Source organism: Tiliqua scincoides, chromosome 6 (genome assembly GCF_035046505.1).
Source record: "Tiliqua scincoides isolate rTilSci1 chromosome 6, rTilSci1.hap2, whole genome shotgun sequence".
Classification (NCBI taxonomy): domain Eukaryota; kingdom Metazoa; phylum Chordata; class Lepidosauria; order Squamata; family Scincidae; genus Tiliqua; species Tiliqua scincoides.
Genome location: NC_089826.1, coordinates 46,500,810 through 46,523,936, shown reverse-complemented (window position 1 = coordinate 46,523,936; position 23,127 = coordinate 46,500,810). Strand labels below are relative to the sequence as shown.

General features: G+C 43.6%; 1 protein-coding gene across 1 annotated transcript in view; it reads right to left on the bottom strand.

Moving 5' to 3' along the window:
• Positions 1-17,655, bottom strand: part of GUCY1B1 (guanylate cyclase 1 soluble subunit beta 1) — a 60,139-nt gene extending 42,484 nt beyond the window's left edge. Inside the window, exons 1-2 of the mRNA XM_066632394.1 lie at positions 17,564-17,655; positions 16,804-16,877 (exon numbers count right to left, since the gene is read on the bottom strand). Of these exons, the coding sequence (XP_066488491.1) occupies positions 16,804-16,877; positions 17,564-17,566 (77 nt within the window). The 5' untranslated portion in view covers positions 17,567-17,655. The remainder of the gene's footprint in view (positions 1-16,803; positions 16,878-17,563) is intronic.
• Between the last annotated feature and the right edge of the window lie 5,472 nt (positions 17,656-23,127).

Genomic DNA, 23,127 nt, shown 5'->3' with positions numbered 1-23,127 from the left:
AGATCATCTTCCTGCTGTTCTTCTCAAAATAGGGTATGTTCCTGTCCTAACTAGATCAAGGTACTGAAACCAAATCAATGCACAGAAGGGAGCTCAATCCCAATTTACAGTCTAATCTCCAAGTTGTCTTCTGAGAAAGTACTTATTTCTGAAAATATACCAAGTTATTGTATAAGACAAATTATAACTGTGCAGAAAACAACACCATATATTGGACCACTTCCAGTCCAATCCTATCCACACTTTCCTGGGAGTAAGCCCCATCAACTCAAATGGGACTGACTTCTGAGTAGACATGCATAGGAATGGGCTGTAAATCTGCTTAATTGTTTTCTATGTATAAATCACCAGAACATATTGAGTTGTAACTTTCTTAGTCACAGCTATGTCCCACCAAAATTAATGGGATTTAATTTAATCATAAGACTAACTTGTGTCAGTGATTTCCACAGTGCTTAGTAATGAATAAGGGCCCAGTCCTATCCAACTTTCCAGCACTGATGCAGCCGTAATGCAACCCTGGGTAAGGGAACAAACATTATCTCACTCTGAGGAGGCCTATGTTACTGTACCCCCACTACCATGTAGCTTCCTGGGTGACCTTGGGCCAGTCACTTTCTCTCAGCCTCACCTACCTCACAGGGTTGTTGTGAGGACAAAAGGAGGGGAGCAGCTGTATATACTGCCCTGAGCTCTTTGGAGAAAGGGTGGTATAAAAATGTGAAAAATAAAAATAAATAATACCAGATGCAGCGCATGTCCCGTTGGCACAGCTGCATTGGGGCTGGAAAGATGGCTAGGACTGGGCCCTAATACAAACTAAGAAAGTAACAGATACATCACATTAATTTCCCTATAGTTTGTGAAACATCCCTTCTAACACATCAGCAGAAATTGGTCAATGAGAGGAACATGGACTGGATAAGTCACAAGCAGTCTTCATATAGCCCACCAAAGCAGTTACCCCCCCCCCCAAGCTACATAGCCCTCTGTGTTGAGTCACTGACCCACGCTAATGATTTGAATGACAGCAAGTTCCGATATACGTTTGGACACGGATCATTATTTCTCTCTGAGAAACATAGATAACTTGGGTTGCAACCCTAATGGTACAATCTAATGCATGTCTACTCAGAGGTATGTTCCACTGTGTTTCATGCGGTTTGCTCCTAGGTAAGTATGTATAGGATTTCAGCCTAAACGTATTTACTAGGTTACCATCTATCTAGAATACATTCCCTCTCCAAACCATTTTCCTGACACTTAATCACTTTTCTTCCAGTTATGTCTGGATTTTTTGATCTACAGATATTTTCCCATCTTCTTGGATCTGGTTTATTCAGGGAAGAGTAGAGAAAGCATGATGGTGGATTCACAAAGTTGATGTTACCACAGGTGCTAAATTCATTCAGACTTGAAACAGATGCTAAACTCATTTATGCTTCGTTAATAAGGTGAAGGCTAGGAAGATAGATAAATTACAGGAGGATGTTGGCATCATGGAGCTTTATGCTTCTTATTACAGGTATAATTTACATCACTAGTGTAGGAATAGTAGCTTGCCAGTTGTACAGGATGGCTGGCTTAAGTAATGGACATGAGTCTCTTTAGGATCAGTAAAAAAGATTTAAACATGGGAGGAATATTCCCACTGCAATAATTAAGAATCAGAAGTTACTAAATTTGAAAGAAGAGTGTCAAACAAGATTATTTTCTAATTCACACTTATAAAATTTATTTTTAACAAATTTTGTAAGTTAGGGCGCAATCCTAACCAACTTTCCAGCACAGGCATAGCTGTGCCAGTGGGGCATGTGCTGCATCCTGCGGTTAGGGGGCAGTCACAGAGGCTTCCTCAAGGTATGGCAATGTTTGTTCCCTTACCCATAAGTTGCATTGCCCTTATGTCAGTGCTGGAAAGCGGGTTAGGATTGCGCCCTAAGGGGCCTAAGTGCTGTTTCCAGTTGAGAAAATGAGCCAGCCTAGGTTTGCTACATTTTACATATGCAAGCATCACCATAAAAGTAGACATTATTGTAATTTTTTGCTGTGCAAAAGGTGAACCTTAACACTAAGTAGCAATACCTCTCCTGATTAAGATTTATGATCATGTTAGCAGTCTTTCAGTTTTGTGACATATAACCTTGACATTTTATTTCAATCATGTATTTCTTATTCACTACAAAAATCCTTGCCATAAATTTTGAATATAAAAAAGAAGAGCTGATTTGTGGGGGGAAAAAAACACAAAACTCTCAGGAGAGCAATTGCAAAATATAATAGCTTCAGTCTGAAAGGGGAAAAAGAAAGTGCTATAAATCTTCACCCGGTAAATATATTCAGGGTTTCTCTGGGACATGCTGTGTGTCATGCATTATGAAATATGGCACAGAAGCTGTATCCCTGGTAATTAAACTTTTCCTCAATGCGTATACCACTTTCAACACATCCCATTAAAAATATTTCCAAGCCTGCTCCCGCACAGCAGCTATTGTTTCTGTTGGGCTTTTGCCACTATTGTGTGAAAATAGCCCTCATGAGCAGTGGAGATCATCATGAAGCCAGTTCTAAAGAGGTCTCAAAAAAGTAAACAGCTCCGTTCAGAACAAACCTGAATGCATCTGCCACAAGAACACTGAATAATGTAGGTTCGATTCCCCCTCCAATCCTCAACACATACTTACCATAACTAAGGCCCAAATTCTAACCAACTTTCCAGCTCTGACTTAGCTGTCCCAATGGGACGTGTGCCGCATCCTCCAGTTGGGTGGCACTCACAGAGCCCTCCTCAAAGGAAGGGAATATTTGTTCCCTTACCCTGGAGCTCCCATTGCCCTTATGTTGGTGCTGGAAAGTGGGTTAGGATTGTGCCCTAATGCATTTAAACATTTCGGTGACAACTCATTCACTTATGGTATTCCTAAAATATACTGTTAAGATGCTTTAAAGGTTATTTGAAAAACATCTTCCTTGGGAAGCCTTTGTCAACTGGGTCCGATCACTGGTCTATGTAGTTTGGTATTGTCTATCCCAGTAGTGGCCAACCTATGGTATGTGCCACCTTTAGGCTTTTTGTATCTTGGGTGCGCTACTCAAGCCATCCCTTTTCCTAACACTAATTGGCCTATATCAGGTCAAAATCTCTAAATGAAAGAATGGGGAATGACTCTCACCGTCACTCATGCTCACTTACTCGGGGTGGTTGTGAATCCAGGCATGTGGCCCTGACCAGTCACAGCAGCTGCCCAGCTGTGTAAAACAGCATATGGCATTTTGTGACAGCCATAAAGGACCTTGCACTGCCAGAACTACCATTCCGTGCTTTGCAGTTAGGAGGAAACTTAATTCTCAGTGGCTGGGATCACCAGGGGTAGGTTTAATTCCCCTCACAAACGAAACGGTGTCACTGCTTTACTTTTCCCCATAGGCATTAATTGCAGCGCTATATTAGAAAGGAAAGCACTGCACTTAGGAATATTTGTGGAGAGCTTTTGCCACAAACCAGGGTGCCTCAGTATCCACTGGCACAGATGGTACAGTTGGAGCTGCAGTATGTTCAAGTGCAGTGAACTGCTGCATTTCTACGGTCCTTGCTATACACGAGCCCTCACTAACCATCAGAACGACATTTTGCTGGTAACTGGAGAATAGAACCTGAACGTGATGTGGCAAAGTCACAGTGTGATCCAGAGTCAAGGCCATGCACCGCTGTACACAAATATCACTAAGGGTCCACTCCTGAGGTTGGGGGAGGCATCCTGAGGTGGGGGGGCAGTCACAGAGGCCTTTCTTAAGGTTAGGGAATGTTTGTTCCATTACCTTGGGGACGCAGTGTGGCTGCATCAGTGGTGGAAAGTTAGAAAGGATTGGGCCCTTAGGCAGATTTGATGGCCAGAGGCTAAGGAAGGCAAAGCTCCTGTAATATTGTGTAGAAACAGCATACACGGCTTTTCTCATCCCTGCATGACGAGCTGCACCCCACGAATTTCCCTCTCTTATACGTTCAGAGCTACAGTAGCCCTGTTTTCCTTTGCACCCAATTTCTTCATTGTTAGGATACACACAGGTCACATGTATCTGCCTTGTGACCTGAGTGTGTTGCTGTTGTTCCTAAAGGTTCTACAAATATTGAAAACATTCAGTGAGTGGAAAAAAATTATCATGACTAACAAAATGAAATGAAATGGGCACTTGTCCAGGGAACTGACTTTCTGTGTAAAGCAAATAGACCTATTTATAGAAGTCAGAATGCACAGCTATTTTTATCAGTTCTCTGGACTGTGGATGAGTGTGTTTTACTGCAGGCTCACAAAAGCCTACATATAATACTATATAATTGTCTGAAGATACAGTCAGAAGCAACGGCAGTATGTTAACTTTTCTTCTTGCATATTTGGAATATAAAAACACTGTTCCTTGAGAAAGGTTATTATTATCTTGCATTTTATTGGACTAAACCCACGCATGTAGCCAATACATATTGTTGTTGGACAAGCATACTGTATTTAAATGGATAGGAGTGCTATTTCACAAATTCCCCTCCCAAACATTTGCATCAAACTGTTGCTTGGAAAATTACATTCACAAAATATATACATTTACAGCAAAACATGGAGATTTCATTAAAAAATAAAATTTGACATTTCTTGATGAAGATTTATTTTACTTCTTGAAAATAAACATCCACCAATCATGCAAAGCTATTTCTTTACACCAGCAATTTTCACCCTTTTTCATTTCATAGCACACTGACAAGCTATAAAAATTGTCACAGCACACCATCAGTTTTTTTATGATTGACAAGGCCTACTGTGTTGCTGGCACTGGGATCACATCCCCCAATGGTCCTATGAATAAACTCCCACGGTCCACCGCACCAGTGTGTCACGGCACACTGGTTGAAAATCTCCTGTTTTACACCAATGGTTTGTGTTAGTGGGTAATATTTATAACATCATGAATTTATATTGGGGGAGAGGTGTTGAACAAGCAGATAAAATATTGTTTACTATGATGATGATTATGTCTAAGCCATGATAAGTTTAAAAAAAACAACACGTTTCTTTATGTTTAAGGGAAGAAGGGTAATGAGAGATTGTGGCCATCCAATGTCGTGAATCCCAGCAAGGGAAATTGCCTGCAAATGCAAAATCCATTTGCCCTGGTACAGAGATTCATGGAAAGAGTGCATGAAAGCACTGTGCATGTGCGTGGGGATTACAGTCACATAAAATCTAAGGGCAAAAAAAATATCCTTGTTATCCTTGTACTTACAAATCTGGTATTATCACCTAAGAACTGAAATTGTTTTTCTATCCCTATATGAAGTCGGGCCCCCAAGAACAAAATACCATTTCCTAAAAAAAAAAAAAGAAGAAAATTACAACAGCAGCAGGGAGTAGAAACAATCTCTAAGCTCTGTGGGAAGTTCATCAATCAAAGCGTTGCAGCTTGGGAAGCTAAGCATACAGATCAAAGCCACTATGCCCACGGCAAACTGCTAGATCTGGGCACACAGTTGACCTCTGTAACAAACCATTGACACAAGACCTCCTGACGCCCGAGGAAGCGTGCCAAATGCTGCCCCTTTACCTGATGATGTGCTGGCCTCTGCTCCTCCCAGTCTCCAAAGTTCTAGCTCAGCACTCTGCTCCCCTCCACATTTCTTCTTCACCTCTGCCCTCATCTTCCTTTTCCAATTCAGGGAGTGGAAGGAGAATGAGAAGTAGTGGAGGAAAGTATTCAGACCCACATGGGTGCCCCCAACCAATCTGCTGCCTGAGGCAACTACTTCAGATGGCATCATGGACAGGCCACGGATAGGCCATGATAGGATAGATTAATATAATCTAAACATAACTACATTGGATGATTAAAATTTAGATGAATACCAGTTGAACTCAAATTACGGCAATTGTTTTATTAATTTCTAGGCTGTATTTCTGCAAAAAAAAAAAAAAAAAAACTTTGAAGGTGGCTGACCATCAGTTAAAGCAATAAAAACATAGAGCAGCATTAAAATTCAAATGCAGGTTGGAACAGAAAAGTTATCATTTCTCGCACTAGATGGGCCTCTCCATTGAGGGATTATAAATGGAATGTCACAGTGGAGGTGGCACTTTACTGAACTCAGATTTGATCTTCTAGTACAGTGATTCTCACTGTGAACTATGGCTCTCTGGGGAGCTGTGGAAACCAGCCAGGGGAGCTGCAGAATTCTTGTGAAAAATCCGTTGCCCTATACAATGTATAGGGTTGTAGCCCTAAAGGGGAGCTACGGCCAAAAAGTTTGGGAACCACTGTTCTAGGAGGAGGCACATGGAAAGCCTCAACTACTTATCTCAACACTTTTTAATGTGACAGACGGCATCCCCTAAGATACACTGGACACTCACCATGAGAGATTTAAACACCAGTGCCGGTAACTTGAATTGTGTTGAGATGCTAAGTGGCAGTCAATGCAATCAAGGAAGTACATATGCAGTATGTATTCTTATTGCAACCTGAACCTGTTGGGAGCTAGATAACCATTTCCTGCATTATATGCATCTTGTCAAGACATTTTCATATGTAGCCCCATGTCGAGTTCATTACTGTAAACAAACTCAAAAGTTGCCATGACATGAATACCTGTAGCATGATCCTTATCTAAAAGGATGGAGTGCAAGCAGCAAACAAGGTACAGCTGGTAAAAAGCATTCCTGAAAAGCATAGTCAGCTCTACCATACAGTCATCAAGAATCACACTGGGATGAGGCTGTGAATGCAATCCTATTAGGGGACTGTGCCTCTAGAATAGGCAGTCCTACCTCTCCAGTGCTACAGGTACCCAAACACAAAATAAATTCGTACAAAAGCCATCAATAACCATTTTTACAGAACCCCTTTTTAGAACTACTTCTAGAGCAGAACCAAACCAAAACAATATCTGGGGTCTCACCAGCATATTGATATCACCACATTGAAAATTTCTGGAGGATCCCTTCACCAATACATGAATCTTAAACAACAATGGTAAAAGAACAAAACTATACAATACCCCACATGATAAATTCCAAGAGGCAGAGCAGAAGTCACTGGATACTATTTTGAGTCTTATCTACTGGGGAAAAGAGCCCCACAAAGTAATACCCAACAAGTGCCCATTTCAGCTACTAGAAGAATCCTTTGATATGACTCTGAATTACTCTATTGGTGTTCTGATAGAAGATTATTCCTCAGAGCTATTCAAACTGCACACAAGTTGTGCCCTTCAGCTTGAGAGAACAGAAAGTGAAATACTATAGGCAAATATCCTAACCTTCTCCCATTGTATGCAGATACATTACATAGCATTTCTTTAGAACTGGACTAAAATTCCAGTTTTAAGACGAATGCACAGGTAACTGTGATCTGTGATCCATCACCTCACAAAAAATATGTTGTTGGAGATGAAAATTTAGGGAAAGTATCAGAAATTAGAAGGCTCATACTAATTTTATGCCTTTCAAAGGCTTCCTTTTAATATCACAAGTGATTCTCCTCTTTTTTTGCATCATTCACTTCCTCATACAGAAAATGAAAAAAAAAATACACAGTGCAAAAAGCCCCTGATCCTGCAAGGGTTACTGAATCTCATTCAACTCCCTTTAACCTCTAATTCTCCTCTTGAATTTGTAATGAAAACAAATGCTGGAGAGAGTTCAAGGACTATTATCCAGAATTACTGATCACGCAATGTCATTGGCAAAATTTATCTGCACACAGAATGATCTGCCCAAGACACTGTACTGAAGAGTTTTATGCTGAAGAGCTTATCAGACAGGGAAAAGGTTAGACCAGACATATTTTCTGTGAGATCTATATGCGGACCATTACATAACGCAACTATTATTTGAGTCTGTTCCAAGTCTAATTCTAACAGAGCTACAACATACAAATAATTACTGTAAATTGTAATTGATATTCTTGTCAATAAAACTGCAGTGGACTCTGCCTACTGTGTCAAACTGCTTTCTGTTAATTCTAATGCCACTTTGCCTCTGAAAACAAAATAAAATCCCATACTGCTTCTGAAATGCTTGAGACATGACAGCCAGTAAGCAAAAATATTTTCAAATGTTCCCAAGTGTCTCTGCAGTTACTTCAGAGCATCACCTTGTCAACTGTACATGCTGAGGTTTGTAATATATAATAACAAGTATATGCTGTGTTAGCAAATCTTGGAAAAGCTAAATTCAGAGCTATTTTGAGTTTTCAGCAAAAGTAAGTGATTTTTATTGTACAGAAACCTAAATCTACAAAATATCTTGTATAGTTTTCTGCCTGACTCCCTAAAGACTAAAAGTTGCTACACTAAAAACTTGCTGAAATATATTCTTTATCAAAGAAGAAGAAATTTTTACAAATCCACTATGCATGGTTCTTCTGCTTTTTTGAACTTTCTAAGTGCCATTATTCCTTCCTTGAAATCATATTTTTAACAAAGAATACTGACTCATTGGCAGTTTATTTCTCATGAGGAAACATTCTAAGCATCAGTGCATCAGTGCATCAGTGCATCAGTGCATCAGTGCTAAGCATCAGTGCTAAGCATCAGTGCTAAGCATCAGTGCTAAGCATCAGTGCTTGTCCATCAGACAAATGGATAAATTAATCTGGTAATAACAACAACAACAACTTGGTATTTATATACCGCCTTTCTGGTCATCGGATTACTCCTCGAACTTTATTCAAGGCGGTTTACATAGGCAGGCGTTTCTAAATCCCTCAAGGGGATTTTTACAAACATAGAGGTTCTCTCTTTCAAGAACCAACAACATTTCAGAATGGATCTTCCTGGTTTGGTCTCACTTCTGGCCTCCCACGCAGGCTGACTGCAGCTCCATCTCTAACATGGAGGGCAGCCAAGACGCTTCTTGCTCACACCAAGAGCAGGTGGAATCACTCAGCTGGGCTTGTCAGCTGCTACAAGGTCTCGCCATTCTCAGCTCAGGAAGCTGCCGGTGTCCTCGAACTGGCGACCTTCTGATGTTATCTTTGGGCTAACGGAGGCTCTACCCTCTAGACCAGACCTCCTGCCCTCTAGACCAGATACTCCTACTGGTAAATTTCTTTTAAGCAATGAGTGGATTTTCTGCCATTTCTGGCACAACTGAGTGACGCTAGGTCTCTATCTGCCTAGATATGGGCACCGATGCTATCATTCGAAGTCATGAGATCAATCTTGACATTAATATCAATAACGACAACTATATCCCCTTGATCCTGTTAAAACTTTCTTTGGCCTCTGATACCGTTAGATACTAATGCAGTACTGAGTTTTGCTGCAACTAATTTGTTGATGGCATATCTGCATAGATTGTTTGTGAAATACCATTCTGTAATGGTACCTGCGTGAAATTAATGCATTTGGCAGAGCTGTTCATCCTAGTCCACTTTGGAAGCAAGTCTACCACATGTATACTATCATAAACTTGCCATCTATCTGGAGAGAGGCTGTAGCTCAGTAGTATAGTACACACTTTGCAGATTCAATTCCTGACACCTCAGGTAGAACTAGAAAAAGATCTAGATACGACACCCTAGAAAGTCACTGACAGTCACCATAGCGACAATCCTGAGCTATAGACCAATGGTCTGATTCAGAATAAGTATATTTTACTTTTTGAATGACAAAAATGACACCTGCTGGTGAAAGATAGTTAGGGAAAGATTACCAACTTGCTTGGTAGAGTTGTTAGTGACCCATTCCAAGAAAGACAGGTCACCAATGAACCCGAATCTACAGATGTTAACTGGACTGAAAAGAAAACTCAACATAGATGGTGCCTCCACAGACATACAGCACACTAATTCCATCCATTTTTAAAAAGATTTTTGCTCTGGTTGTTTTGCAACTTCAAGCAAGTCAGGATGAACCAATTTTCTGGACCTCTGCTAGTCCGTTTCATAGGCAAAAATTTACCCTAATGATAATGGCTACATCCTTCTGCAATGAAATAAAGTTACGTTAAAAAAAACACTTTGAAATAAATGTCCATTTATGACATGCCAATACAGTACAAAGACTGAAGTATACCGATTTCCATTTTCAACAAAAGAATGTTATCTGCTCATGGAAAACTTTGTAGAATGAAAGATTATCCTTAGAATGAGTCACTTGTCCCATATATAGTCAACTCTTCAAGAAAACAAATTAATTACTTGAATAAAGTTAAATGGCAACCATGGCACTGGGCAGCTGACATGTTGGTTCGCGTAACAAAAGGAAGACATTACACAGCCGTGTCCTCAACATATTTTCAAGAAAATATGCTAGTATTCTGCCAATCATCTTTAGATAGTTCACCATGTATGGAAACCGCCGTTCCACATTCATTTCCCCAGCCAAAACACAGGACTGTCATGTTATTTAAAGCCTTTAAATTAGAAGAATGGCTTGATCTAATTTTAAAAATGGGCAAAACCTTCAAAACTTAATTCTGAATTTCTAGTGAAAAGGAAAATGAATTCTTTATATGGAGATTGAACTAATTTCCAGTGCATATGAAAGAGAACAATGTTACTTTTCCAGTCACAGTTCTAAACATGATTTCTGCGCTGAGACAATCTATTCTTGTAAAACTATAAGGCCTCTGCTGGATCAGGCCAAGGGTATACTCGGTACACCCTCCTGTTTCTCTATGGGACATGTGGGGAATGAGCCCTCTCGTGCTGTTGCTTCTCAGCAACCCATACTGAGAGACATACTGAACTTGGAGGTAGCAAGAGTCCTCATGACTAGTAGTCCTTGATAGATAGGCTTGTCCTCCATGAACCTGTCCAGTCTTCTGCAACATGTTCTACCAGGTAGCACCACTCTCACTCAAAAACACTGAGTATGCATTCCAATCCAGAGACTATGTGTGACTGGTGGTGATGCTTTGGTCTTGCTACGCTCTACATCAGGGGTGCCCAAACCCCGGCCCTGGAGCCACTTGTGGCCCTCGAGGAGTCCCAATCTGGCCCTCAGGGAGTCCCAGTCTCCAATGAGCCTCTGGCCCTCCAGAGACTTGCTGGAGCCCGTGCTGGCCTGATGCAACTGCTTTCAGCATGACGGCCAACTGTTCGACCTTTCGCATGAGCTGTGGGATGAGGGCTCCCTCCACTGCTTGCTGTTTCACATCTGTGATGCAGCAGTGGCAGCAAAGGAAAAGCCAGCCTTGCTTTATGCAAGGCCTTTTATAGGCCTTGAGCTATTGCAAGACCTTCATTCATTCATATAAGTTCCCTCGCTAATATATTTATTTATGTAAATTTATTCAAATTTGAAATGTAAATTAATTCTTTTTTTTTCTCGGCCCCCAACACAGTGTCAGAGAGATGATGCGGCCCTCCTACCGAAAGGTTTGAACACCCCTGCTCTACATGTTTCTTTTTGCTGTCCACAGACAGCTATTGCACAGGGGAAGAGGACAGGGGGGCTCTGCATGGCCAATTGTAGGGATCATGAGAGAAGCCCACAACATCCCTGCTCAAAGTTACCAGTATGATTCTAGCACTTTCTTGGGGAGATTGCTCACCTACTTGATCCAAACAGAACCGTTACTTTGCAAACTCTATGACCGATTGAGTAGCCAGACCTGGCAGGCACCTGCTACTTACCTATCAGATAACTTGCAATGGAACAAATGGTTTGCAACTCTACTTGTGCATTTCTCTTTCAGATACTGGTCCATCTCTGAAAGTGCAATTAAAACACTGACCTGATCATACTTGTCACTAAGCCGGAAGTTCTTACACTAACTGCCCTCAGGATGGGATTCAGCAAGAAAGGAGGGGTCTCTCTTTTACCAGAGCTCAAAGTCTGCATCACTGTCACACTCTGGCTCCTTAGGGAAGCTCCTTTCAGGTCATGAGCCACATGCTCTCTACTGCCAATATGTACAGAGGAAGGAGAGAAAGGGCAGTATAATGACAGTTACGTTGGGGCTACTATGCAGCAGGTACCAGCAATAAGGCACAGGGTGTATATGAGTGGCTAAATGAGTGGGCTGCTGCAACAGGAACTCTGTTTCACATGCAAGCCCTGTGATTGGCTCATTCAGTGCTCCCTGTGATTAGTCATGTGCTATAGTCTCCCAGCCAGGTGTGCCTGTTTGTGGTGCTGTAGGATGCTAAATGTTCAATGAGATGCTCATTGCCTGTGTCCTTCTGCAGCTGAGTGGCTTGATTGAAGTTTTATAGGCCTGCGGGTGGTGCCCTTCAGAACAAGTATGACATATCTTATTAACACCTGTGCTTTCAGAATTCTTACTGCAATATTCTGCTCCAAGACTACCTGCAGTGGGTTCACCTCCTCTATTGCCTCTGCCATGGGTGCTTCTGGCCAGCCATACAAAGGTGAACAGGCTGTTGGCTATGGCAAGCCCCTTTGCTGGCCTCAAACCTAGTCTACACCTCCATGCAGTAGGCTATCAGCACTCTGACTTTGTGTGTCTGTCTGCCTCTCTGTCCTTGTGCGCTGTTGGGGCTCCCCTTATGGCTTCTCCCAGTCTCTGGCAAAAGTATTCCTTCCAGCTGGTACTCCCCAAGTAAAAAAAGGTAAAGGTTTCCCCTGCACAGGTTTCCTCTGCACAGCCGTGTACGACTCTACGAGGCAGTGCTCATCTCCGTTTCTAAGCCGAGGGAGCCAGCGTTGTCCGAAGACATCTTCCATGGTCATGTGGCCAGCATGACTAAACAGTGAACCACACAGAACACTGCTACCTTCCCACCAAAGTGGTACCTATTTATCTGCTTGCATTTACATGCTTTCAAACTGCTAGGTGGGCAGGAGCTGAGGCAAGTAACAGGAGCTCACCCTGTTCCACAGCACTGGGGTCTCAAATTCCTGAGGTGCTCACCTTTCAGTTGACCGTCCAGCGTTTTTAACCACTTAGCCACCGTGCCTCAGGTACAGGGACTCAAACCCTTGCCATAGAGAGACCTGAGTTTGTTTATTTAACATGGATGCCATTCTTTAAGCGAGCTATCTTCCTTCCCTAAGTCTACAGTAGTCTGAAAGGTAAAAAAGTAATCTTTGGTCTCCTCTTCAAAAGAAAAAAAAAAAGTCCTTGGAGATGGCTAAGGAGATGGATGAGCTTCGGATATGATAAACAAAAGCCAAAAAAGAAAAGGAACATTTGCTAATGATAGCTGAAGAAACATGTGGCTTTACCTAGTTCAGAGCCTGAGCTTTCACAAACAGGAAACTGTTTCATTTTGTACAACACTGTTATGTAGACTACACACTTAGCAAATTGTATATCACTCACAGACCGATCTTATTGGGCTTTAGTACTGGCAATCACAAAACGTACTCTGACAGCACAAGGAGGCATACACTGCTGGAGCACCAGGAAGAAAGCCACAGCCACAGTTAGCAGCCCCATTGAGACAGGTACGTTGGCGGGGTGGGTGGGAAAGGGCAGGAGGATTGAGGAGGTGACAAGAGAGGGCAGGACAGAGAAGCAATGGGGCAGGAAAAGGGCAGGCAGATTTTGAGAACGGGGTGGGTTGGACTCTGAGAATGGGATCCCACATCCTGGATCCACACAGACCTGCACCAGCAATTTTGCTAGTGCAGGTCTAAGTAAACCACTCTTTGCTATGGAGGCTTACCCCCAGGTAAAAAAATGAATATTTCTTTACCCAGAGGAGACCTCTGCGACTGCCCATCCCTGCTGGACACAGCAATAGCCTTTTTAGTGTTGCTGCTGCAGCAGGAGGGAACCATAGGATTGGGCTGCTAATGTATATATAATGTGTGTGAGAGCTTAGTTTATTAACATTGTTTCACAAATTTAATATAACTGTGAGAGTTATATGGAGAGTTCTATGAGAGTTGTGGAAGATTTTTACAGAATACAAAATTTAGCACCATCATCTGTCCAACTGTCTTTAGAATAATAATGCCTTGGACAGTATCTCTGGCATCATATAAATCTTATTTGGAAGTAAAAGCAGGAGGTCAGGTTAGACTCCTTATGAAAAAGTAATACTTTTGAATAATTTAAGCAAGATGCATAAGGAATGGCTAAACATGTTGCATGGTTCCATGGTTATCATAGACATGGCAGGCCTCTGCTAATGTCAAATTACTGTCGCATTCTTGTGGTTCACTATGTGTAAGACAAAAATTACATTTACATTCTTCTGTGAATTTTCATGAGATATAGTTGTTATGCTTATCACAGACTCAACCACTTGGAGGAAATTCCCACAAGAAAACTGGAAGAGTTTCATGTTGTCATAGCCAAACAGACCCCTTTTTCTGCATCAACTAGTAAGTAAACAAATTTAATTCAAATTTAATGTCATGCCTTACATAGCTCCAGTTTAGTAAAGAAAACTGCAGTATTCTGGGTATCAAAGACATGTCAGTTTCTTGCAGAGGTTAAAGCCAGATGTGCTACTTCATTACCGCTATACTTTCCATCAGGAAACCAAAGGCACAGATTTTAAACTAGAACCACATAATTCACATTCTGAATAACCCATATGCAGGCCTGATGGGGTTTTGGTGCACAAGTGCAAGACAAACTACATACTGTATATGTTTACTGCAGGACACACCACCTTCCAGAGGGTCTAAGTGCACCGTTCTGGCAGTTTTTCATAATATTGCAACCACTTCCCAGTTTCTGTATTTTTTAAAATGTATTTTAGATATTAAGGCTATCCCTCATTGCCCTTGCAAAGTTCCAGAGTTCATCCAGCATTTTTTAAAAATGTAAATTTCCTTGCAAGAGTATTTAACAGCTCCAAGAGATCATTCTGTTAGAAGCTTGGTTTGGAAATGTACCCCATTTGAGAATGTTCACGTTCTGTTGAGTGCACCTCCAACATTCATCCCCAAGAAACAGTCATCTGATGCTCTTTAAAGCTTCTTTAAAACACTGCTCTTTTCATCAGTTGAGGGGTAGGGTGTCAAAAACTAGTACTGAGTTTCCATAGATCACAGCAGCTCTATCACCAGAATTCCTTTTAAAAAAAAAAATGTAAAAGGGATCATCATCCCAGCTACTGGCTTTGAGTAAGGGAAGGGGAAGAAAATAGATATGCAGTGTACTGCTATTGTATGTAATTCACTGCTGCTGGTTGCAGCTTATGAGCTAGGTACCACTCCCTGCACACACACTGCCCATTGTCACAAGAGTTCAAAAGAACAAGAGCTTGCCTTGTTTGCCAGAGAGATACTGGGAGAAAGAAGGGAATCTGGTGTGTCTCCCTTCCTACCATCTTCAAATTTCCATTTCAGGTCTTCTCATGTCAATTCTTCCTCCTTTCCATAATTCCCTCTACCAGGCCTCAGTTAAACTTGGTTAGCGGGGGCCTTGGAAGGCAAACGTTCTATCTCCCCCAGTTCAATACTCAATCACCAAACCTGTTACTAGAAAACATTTAACACATACCCATTGATAGCCTCTAAACCAACCTGTCACATGCCCAAACAATATGCTAAAAAGGTGCATTTGTTCAATTGTTTCAGTGTGTGCACGCAGGTGATTTTGGAACGCTAGACTGTTTTTGATTAAAAAGTACAGTAAGCAAGGAAATGGTGATCTTTAACACAGAAACAAAGAGATATACATGTAATATAATGCAGCTGAGGTCAACTTTTTCTCCATAAGCATGTTTTGAAATTCTGTTTTTTACAGTTATTTTCATCCGACATTTTCAAAAAAAGAAGAATCCTTGCTGCATGTCCCCCAACTAGAATTAGAGCACAGAACTGATGCTGGCAAGACTGCACTTTTGTTGAAGTTTCTCAGAGGATTCTCTCCTGCTCACTTTCATCAATGACATTTACAGACGAATCCACCCAATGTGTGAGATAGTGCAACCAGGCTTTCCCCAGCATCCTCCAGGTGTCTTAAATATTGTGCTGCAGGGACATGAGGTAGGTGGGGAGGCAGGTGAGGCAGAGCTTCCCCACCAGAGTCCTTCAAAAAGCACTACCATTGTGTGAGGTGCCCAAGAACCCACAACCGCTGCGCAGGTAAGGCAGCTGAGGCAGAGCCTCCCCACCAGAGTCCTTCAAAAAGCGCCATCTCCATGTGAGGTGCCCAAGCACCCACAACCCACACATTCTGCACTCCCTCCTTCTTGCTCTGCACATGCGTTGTGGGTGCTTGGGCACTTCACACAGTGGTGATGCTTTCCAAAGGATTTCAGTGTGGAGGCTCTGCCTCACCTGCCTCCCCACCCACCGCACATCCCTGCTGCGCAGTATGCAACTTTACATCCTGGGATGCCTTTTTCAAGGACGGGGCTTTGGACTCTCATTCCAAAGCTCAGGAGTCGGGAGGTGGAGGCTTCCTCTCTTTGCTGGAAGCCACCCTGGGAAGGGTTGACAGCTCAGACCCCCACCTCCTCCTCCCGGCCCGGGTTCTCAACCCATCCAGCCCATCAGAGTTTTCCCACCAAGCAAGGGATGGAGACAGCCGACCTCTTCTCTGCTCCTCTCTTCCCACGAGCCTGCAACAGGCTGCAAGTGCCTGGGAGATCGGAGTTCCCCTGCTTGCCTCCCTCTCCCCCGGGAAGCTCTCCTTTCTTCTTCAGCCTCCCACCACCGGCTTCCCTCGCCCCTGCGCCTGGAGGAGCGTGAGAACCAGCAGGAGAGGCTGAGCCAGAGCCGGGGGCCTGAGAATGAGTCCCAGGGGCAAAAGAGTCCCCCGGACAAGGGTGAAGGAGAGGGCAGGCAGCCCTGCAGAGGCTCCAAGAGGATGAACTTGAAGCTGATTCAGGGCAGGGCAGGGCTGGAGGTGCCACCTTCCTGCAGGTGAAGAGGGGACTTACTTGATGTCTTCCCAGACTTCCAGGCCATAATTCCGGATCACCAGCAGCTCCAAGGCGTGATTGACAAAGCCGTACTGCCAAAAGGGAAAGAGAGAGAGAGAGAGATTATAAGAGCAGGAGAGGCCAGCTGGTTGATGGGAAGCAAAAGGCAAGAGGTGAGCCCGAGGGGCGTTGGGGGGGAGCGGTAAAGCAGGCATCAAGCAGTGGGGAAGGCTAGGAAGTCAGTGTCACCCCGTCTGTCACCTGCTCCAGGTAGCTAGAGACAGACACCCTGCTTCAGCCCAGCCATCGCTGCTGAGGGCAGTGGTGATGCTAAAGCTACAGTTCTGTCCATACTTTCCTGGGAGTAAACCCCGCTGACTATAATGGGACCTAGGTCTGAGTAGACACACATAGGATTGGGCTCTAAGGCTGCCATCCTAGCCACACTTTCCCGGGAGTAAGCCCCATTGACCATAATGGGACTTGCTTCTGAGTAGACAGGCATCGGATTGGGCTCTCAGGCGGGATGGAGGCGTTCGACGGGTCGGAAGGTGCGGGGCGGGAGTGGAGAGGAGAAGGTGGCCACAGCCTCTCCCTCACCTGCTCCAGGTGGACCCGCGAGAGGGGATGGGGGCCCACTGCCCGCTGCCTGCCCGCTGCCTGCCTCCTCCTCCGCATGCCCCTTTCTGCGGGGCCAGGACCCTCCCTGCGCATCCGTCCCTCCGCCGGCATCTTCCCCCCTCCGGCGCAGGGCGCTTCCCTCCCGGCCAGCACTCACCATCGCGCCGGCAGCCCCCTCCGCACAGCGCTGGCTTCAGCAGCTCCGAGGCTCCGCCGGGGAGAGAGGCAGCGCGCCCGGCTGCCACCCCCGCGGAGCCCGCTGATGGTCACCGGGCGGCGGCCAATGGGAAGCGCCGTGCGGGGCCGGCTCCCAATCGGAGCCCGAGGAGGGAATCCGGCTGCTCCGGGGCGGGGAGGGAGGCAGAGGCTGACGAAGCCGGGCAGCCCCTGCAAAGGCGGCAGCAGCTGCAGGGACGTGACTGCCCTGGCAATGGGAGGAAGAGAGGGGGCAGCCTGGCACGCAGGCCCGGCTGGTGATGGATGTGCAGCCCTGGCAGGCCCTCCTCCTCCTCCTCCTCCTCCTCCTCCCGCCTCCCCTTTCTGAGCTGCAGCCCGTCGCTTAGCTACCTGCCTGCCTCTGATGAATGCCCAGGCTCACCTTCCTAGTCCTGCACCTCCCGGAGCCTCACATGGCAAATGTTTAACGAGGTCCAGGGCTCTCCAAATGTGCCCAGCTGCATTTCCGCCCATTCCATTATTCTGGCCGCCCTTCAGGTGATCACTGTTGACATGCCCTTTCAGAAGGCAAAGGCGATCCTCATTTCAGGGACCTGCGATGGGAGGGGAGGCAAGGGAGGGCTCTGCCTCCCCACCGGAGTCCTTTGAAAAGCACCACCGCTGTGTGAGGCGCCCAAGCACCCGCAACCCACCTGCTCCACACGCACAGAGTTTGCTCCACATGTGAGTTGTGGGTGCTTGCACACCTCATAGGGTGGCACTTTTTGAAGGACTTCAAACCTGCACATCCCTACCTCATTTACGTTTGTATTTATGCATTTATTTTATTCATTTGTTCAGTTTCCTCTATTAGGCAATAACTTCATGAGGGATACCTTGCTTATAACCTTTAATTGATTTTTTTTATTTATGTAAAACTGCAGGTGGCACTGAAACTATTACAGTCACCACTTATGTCCCCTTAAAAATGCCATTCCACTTTTTGGGTACCCCTCCTGTCACATGCAGAGAAGGTGGGAGACAGTGGAGGAGAGTTGTGGACTAGAATACATTCCCAAAACTCTCCTCCATTTCCTCTTACAATTAGTCCCCCTCCTCCTTTTAGATGTGAGTCAGGTCATCAGGTGCGTCATGCACCAGCTTCGGGGAGAGTTAGGACAGACTAAAGAAAATATTTTTTTACCCAGTGTGCAATTAGTTTGTGGAACTCCTTGCCACAGGATGTGGTGATGGCAGCTGGCCTAGATGCCTTTAAAAGGGGATTGGACAAATTTCTGGTGGAAAGTCCATCATGGGTTATAAGCCATGATGTGTATGTGCAGCCTCTGGATTTTTAGGCTACTTCAGAATGTCAGATACAAGGGAAGACACCAGGATGCAGGTCTCTTGTTGTCTTGTGTGTTCCAAGAGGCATCTGGTGGGCCACTGTGAAATACAGGAAGCTGGACTAGATGGGCCTTTGGCCTGATCCAGCAGGGCTCTTCTGATATTCTTATGACCTAAGCAAAACCTCTGTCGGACCATCAGTAGTATGCTGCCCCCCTTTTAATATGTGCACCAGTTCACACACACCCCACACACTATCTGTTTCCAGGGCCTGAGAAACCAGATATTTTAAAAAGGCACCAAGGAAGAAAGAGGATGGTCTGCTGCTACAGCTGCTTCCTGAACATCGCCTGGTATCACTGTGGTGGCAGGGAGCAGCAGCAGACACATCACTGGGGATAGAACAGGCCCAAAAGAATGTTGATTTGGCACAGACCACCATGTTTTTGACCACCCACCATGGACCAACCAGGGCATATCCTGAATTCCATGCTGGGTCAGAAGGCTTGACACCAAGTCTCTCAAGTCTACGCCAGCAAAATAGCCAGCACAGACTTGAGAAGCTTAATTGCGGGAACTGGGGCTTTCCCAGAGGAAAGGGGTCAAAAATCCCCTTCCCCTGAGGAAACCTCCAGCTGCTTCCCAATGCCTGCTGGATACAGTGATAGCAGTTTTGGTGCTGCTGCTCCAGCACGTGCCGGGAACACTGGATTGAACTGCCCCTTCTGTTAAACATTGATGACACAGTTTCCACCACTAGGGACAAATCTTAGAGAGGCAGCCATGTTTGAACTGATTTAGATGTGTGACTCGGTTACTGTTGTGTGACTAGCATTCTGGCAACAACAGCATATGTACTTCCTATATGAAGTGGAAAGTCATGGAATTTCCAAGTCTAGTTGATCATTAAAATGTTTATTAAAAATTAGGGGCAGTATCTATGTCAAATTCAGAAACTGGGCCATGTGGTTTAAAAAAAGACTTTAAGCCCCTTTTATGAAAATAAAAAGTCTTTGAAGACAATAAAAACAGGATGCTTATTAACCAGGACAGACTTTTTAAGGCAAAGAATTAATTATTGTTTTCTTGCAGAACATACCCACAAGTCCCCAGAGGCTTTTGATGATTAGACGGAAGTGGAGGTTAAATAAACTCCTTTCTTGGCAGAGATACCAACTGGGAACCGATCCAAACAACCAGTGTCTTCTGTTGTTTGACTATGGCGGATAAAGGTGAAATGAATGGTCAAGAGCAGTAATGTATGAATTCAAAGACATATGTATGTGCTCTGAATATTAGATTTGCATGTAGATTATAGTGATTTAAGATCAATGATCCATTCAGAGCCTGGCAGGCTGAAGAGAATCAGAAAGGATGGACTATGTCTATGAATTATTAGATGCAGTGAAAGGAATGTGCACTGCTTTGAAAATCTCTGCAGAGCTAAAATACAACCTTCATTAATGTAATTATCCCAGACTTCTGATCATTTGAAATCTCTATGTCCCTATGTAGATCCAAACTATTTAAACCGTGCTTTAATTCAACATGTTGCTGTTGTTTCTTTTTCATTTTTGGAACAATGAGGACAATGTTTCTCAAACCAATTTCAGCCAAGTTGCCAGCCAATTTCAGGTGGGTCCCCATTCCTTTCAATATTTTATTTTTAATATATTAGACTGGTATGTGACTGCATTTGGGGAAATGTGACAGATCTGTACTTTTAACAGGCTACTATGTATATGCTTTTAACAATGATAGTAAATGGGACTTACTCCTGGGTAAGTAGGATTGCAGCCTAGGATTGTTAAAAATTTTCCTACTTGATGATGTCACTTCTGGTCATGACATCATTTCTGGTCCTGACAGATTCTCATTCTAAAAAGTGGGCCCTAGTGTTAAAAGTTTGAGAACCACTGGTTTAGAAAATTTATTTTTCATATCACTCTTCCTCCAAGGAGCTCAGGGTGGTGTACATAATTCCTCCCCTTCTTTTATCCTCACAACAACCTTGTGGAGTAGGTACACTTGTGGAGTGAGAGACTGAGAGATAAGGACTGACCCAAGGTCACCCAGGAAGCTTCATGGCTGAGTGGGGATTTGAACCTTGATCTTCCAGGTCTAAGTCCAACTCCCAAACCCCTACACAATCTTAGCTGCATCCAACAAACCAGCCAAACACCCTTCCACATTTTAACTCAACTCATACTTCACTCACCTTCATGCCAGCCAGCCTCAGCCTTCCTGCCACTGGCTTTCTTCCTCTCCCTCCTTCCCTTGCAGATTGGGGAAGAGAGACATTGGCAGCAAGATAAGCTGCAAACAGCAGAGGGATCATCTTTAAGTTCCCAGTTTTCTGGTAACTCTTTGCAGAATGCATAGAAACCTCCATTTTGCTGCTGGGATCTCTAATTTTTAAATTCCTACTGTCTCAATGCATTTAATTGGGAGGAATTAACACCTCAGATCTCAAGATTCCAAGTTGCAAGGGAGGCTTCTGAACTGGAATCACGGCTGGCCCAACCATGAAATCAATTGAACCAGTCACCTCTGATGACAGATTGGGATGTGGGGGTTGTCCACCTCTTTCTTCCCCACTTGCCTCCAGTGGGAGGAGCAAAAACTGCTGCATCATGGAATGGCTCTGACTGGAATGCTAAGAACTTAAAGGCTAATATAAAAGAAGATGGAAGGGGGTCTTTCTGAGCATTCAGAGAACTCCTGGAGGGAAACTCAAGCTTCTTCCAGAAATTTTCTGAAAAAGAGCAGGCTCGTTCCAGATCAAGATGTGGAGATTTGCCCAGTGTCATTTTCATTAACTCCATCTAAAATTCTTCACTATCTCCGCTTTTCCGAAATCCAAAAATGGTTTCATAAGGTATCTTCTCTCTCTCTCTCTCTCTCTCTCTCTCTCTCTCTCTCTCTCTCTCTCTCTCATCATTCTGTAGAGTATCAAGTTCCAAACGCAAGGGAGAGCTCCCAGCTATCAAAGTACCTTTCTTTTGTTTCAGTCTGTGATCACTCAGTTGCCTGGTGATAGGCACATTCAAAATGGTCACACTCACAGCACTAAGTATCAATCATGTTTTAGTGTCACCAAAATATTATCTGTGTTTACTCTTTTGGAATTACCTTCAGGCAAAATTATTTGAAAAAGAAAACAAATCCTGCATGAACGCAATAAAATTCTGACTCAGTTTTAGTATGTCATTCATCTTAGTCCAAATTAATTAATTCACGATAGCAAATTCATTATGGATGTCACTGGGATAGCCCTAAATTCAAATGTATGTTGTTATACCTACTGATTGTGTGAACCTGAATTGTATTTTCAAAGTGCTGTAACCTTTCTTTGGGATGATTTCAAACAGATAGAAGATAACACCTTTAGAAAAAGACAGCCTTCAGCATATCCAGCATATCAAATGAGAAGCGAATATAGTTATCACTCAAATGCTTGAAAAAGCACAGTTGCTAATAAATTACTGTTCATACAGAGGCATCTAGGCTGGGTGTTCTGCACCGGATGCAAGATGAATCTTTTCCAAATGAACTTCTATACAGAGAACATGCAGATGTTCAGAAGCTGCAAAATCAAACAAAGCTCATGTTTGAAGGATGTTTGCAAAGTGAGAGGGGCCTGAGACTGAAAACTTGGACAGTTCAGTTGGCTACAGGCTGTGTAAAAGGTCAAAATGTAACAGAGAGTCAGAAGCAAAAATGAAAATGAGAAAAGCAAAAAAAAAAATTCAGTTGCAAAGGGCCTTTCTCCATATTCTGATACTGTGCTCATTTGCTCAAGAGTAAGCTTCACTATGTTCAGTGGGTGTGCTCAGGATTACAATCCAAATTGACTAACAATAACAACAACAACAACTTTAGTCATGGCACAATTCTCCTGCAACTCACAATGTCTAAGTGTATTTTAAAGATTTATAAACTGTTTTTCTTTAATGGAGTATCCAAAGTAGTGTGCAGATTAAAATATAAAAATTGTTTAAAACCAAAACAAGTATAAAAACACTGCACAGTCCCAAAATATGCTATCATCCACAATAACATAACTATGACAGCAACAAAATAAAGCAGGACAAATTAAACAGGTCTCCACACACCACAGTGGAAGGCAGAAAGTGTGAAAGTCATGCGAACAGTGTGTGGAGAAGGAGAGGGGTTATGCCTTGTTTTTAGACACAGTGCTTTGCATGCAGAAAATCC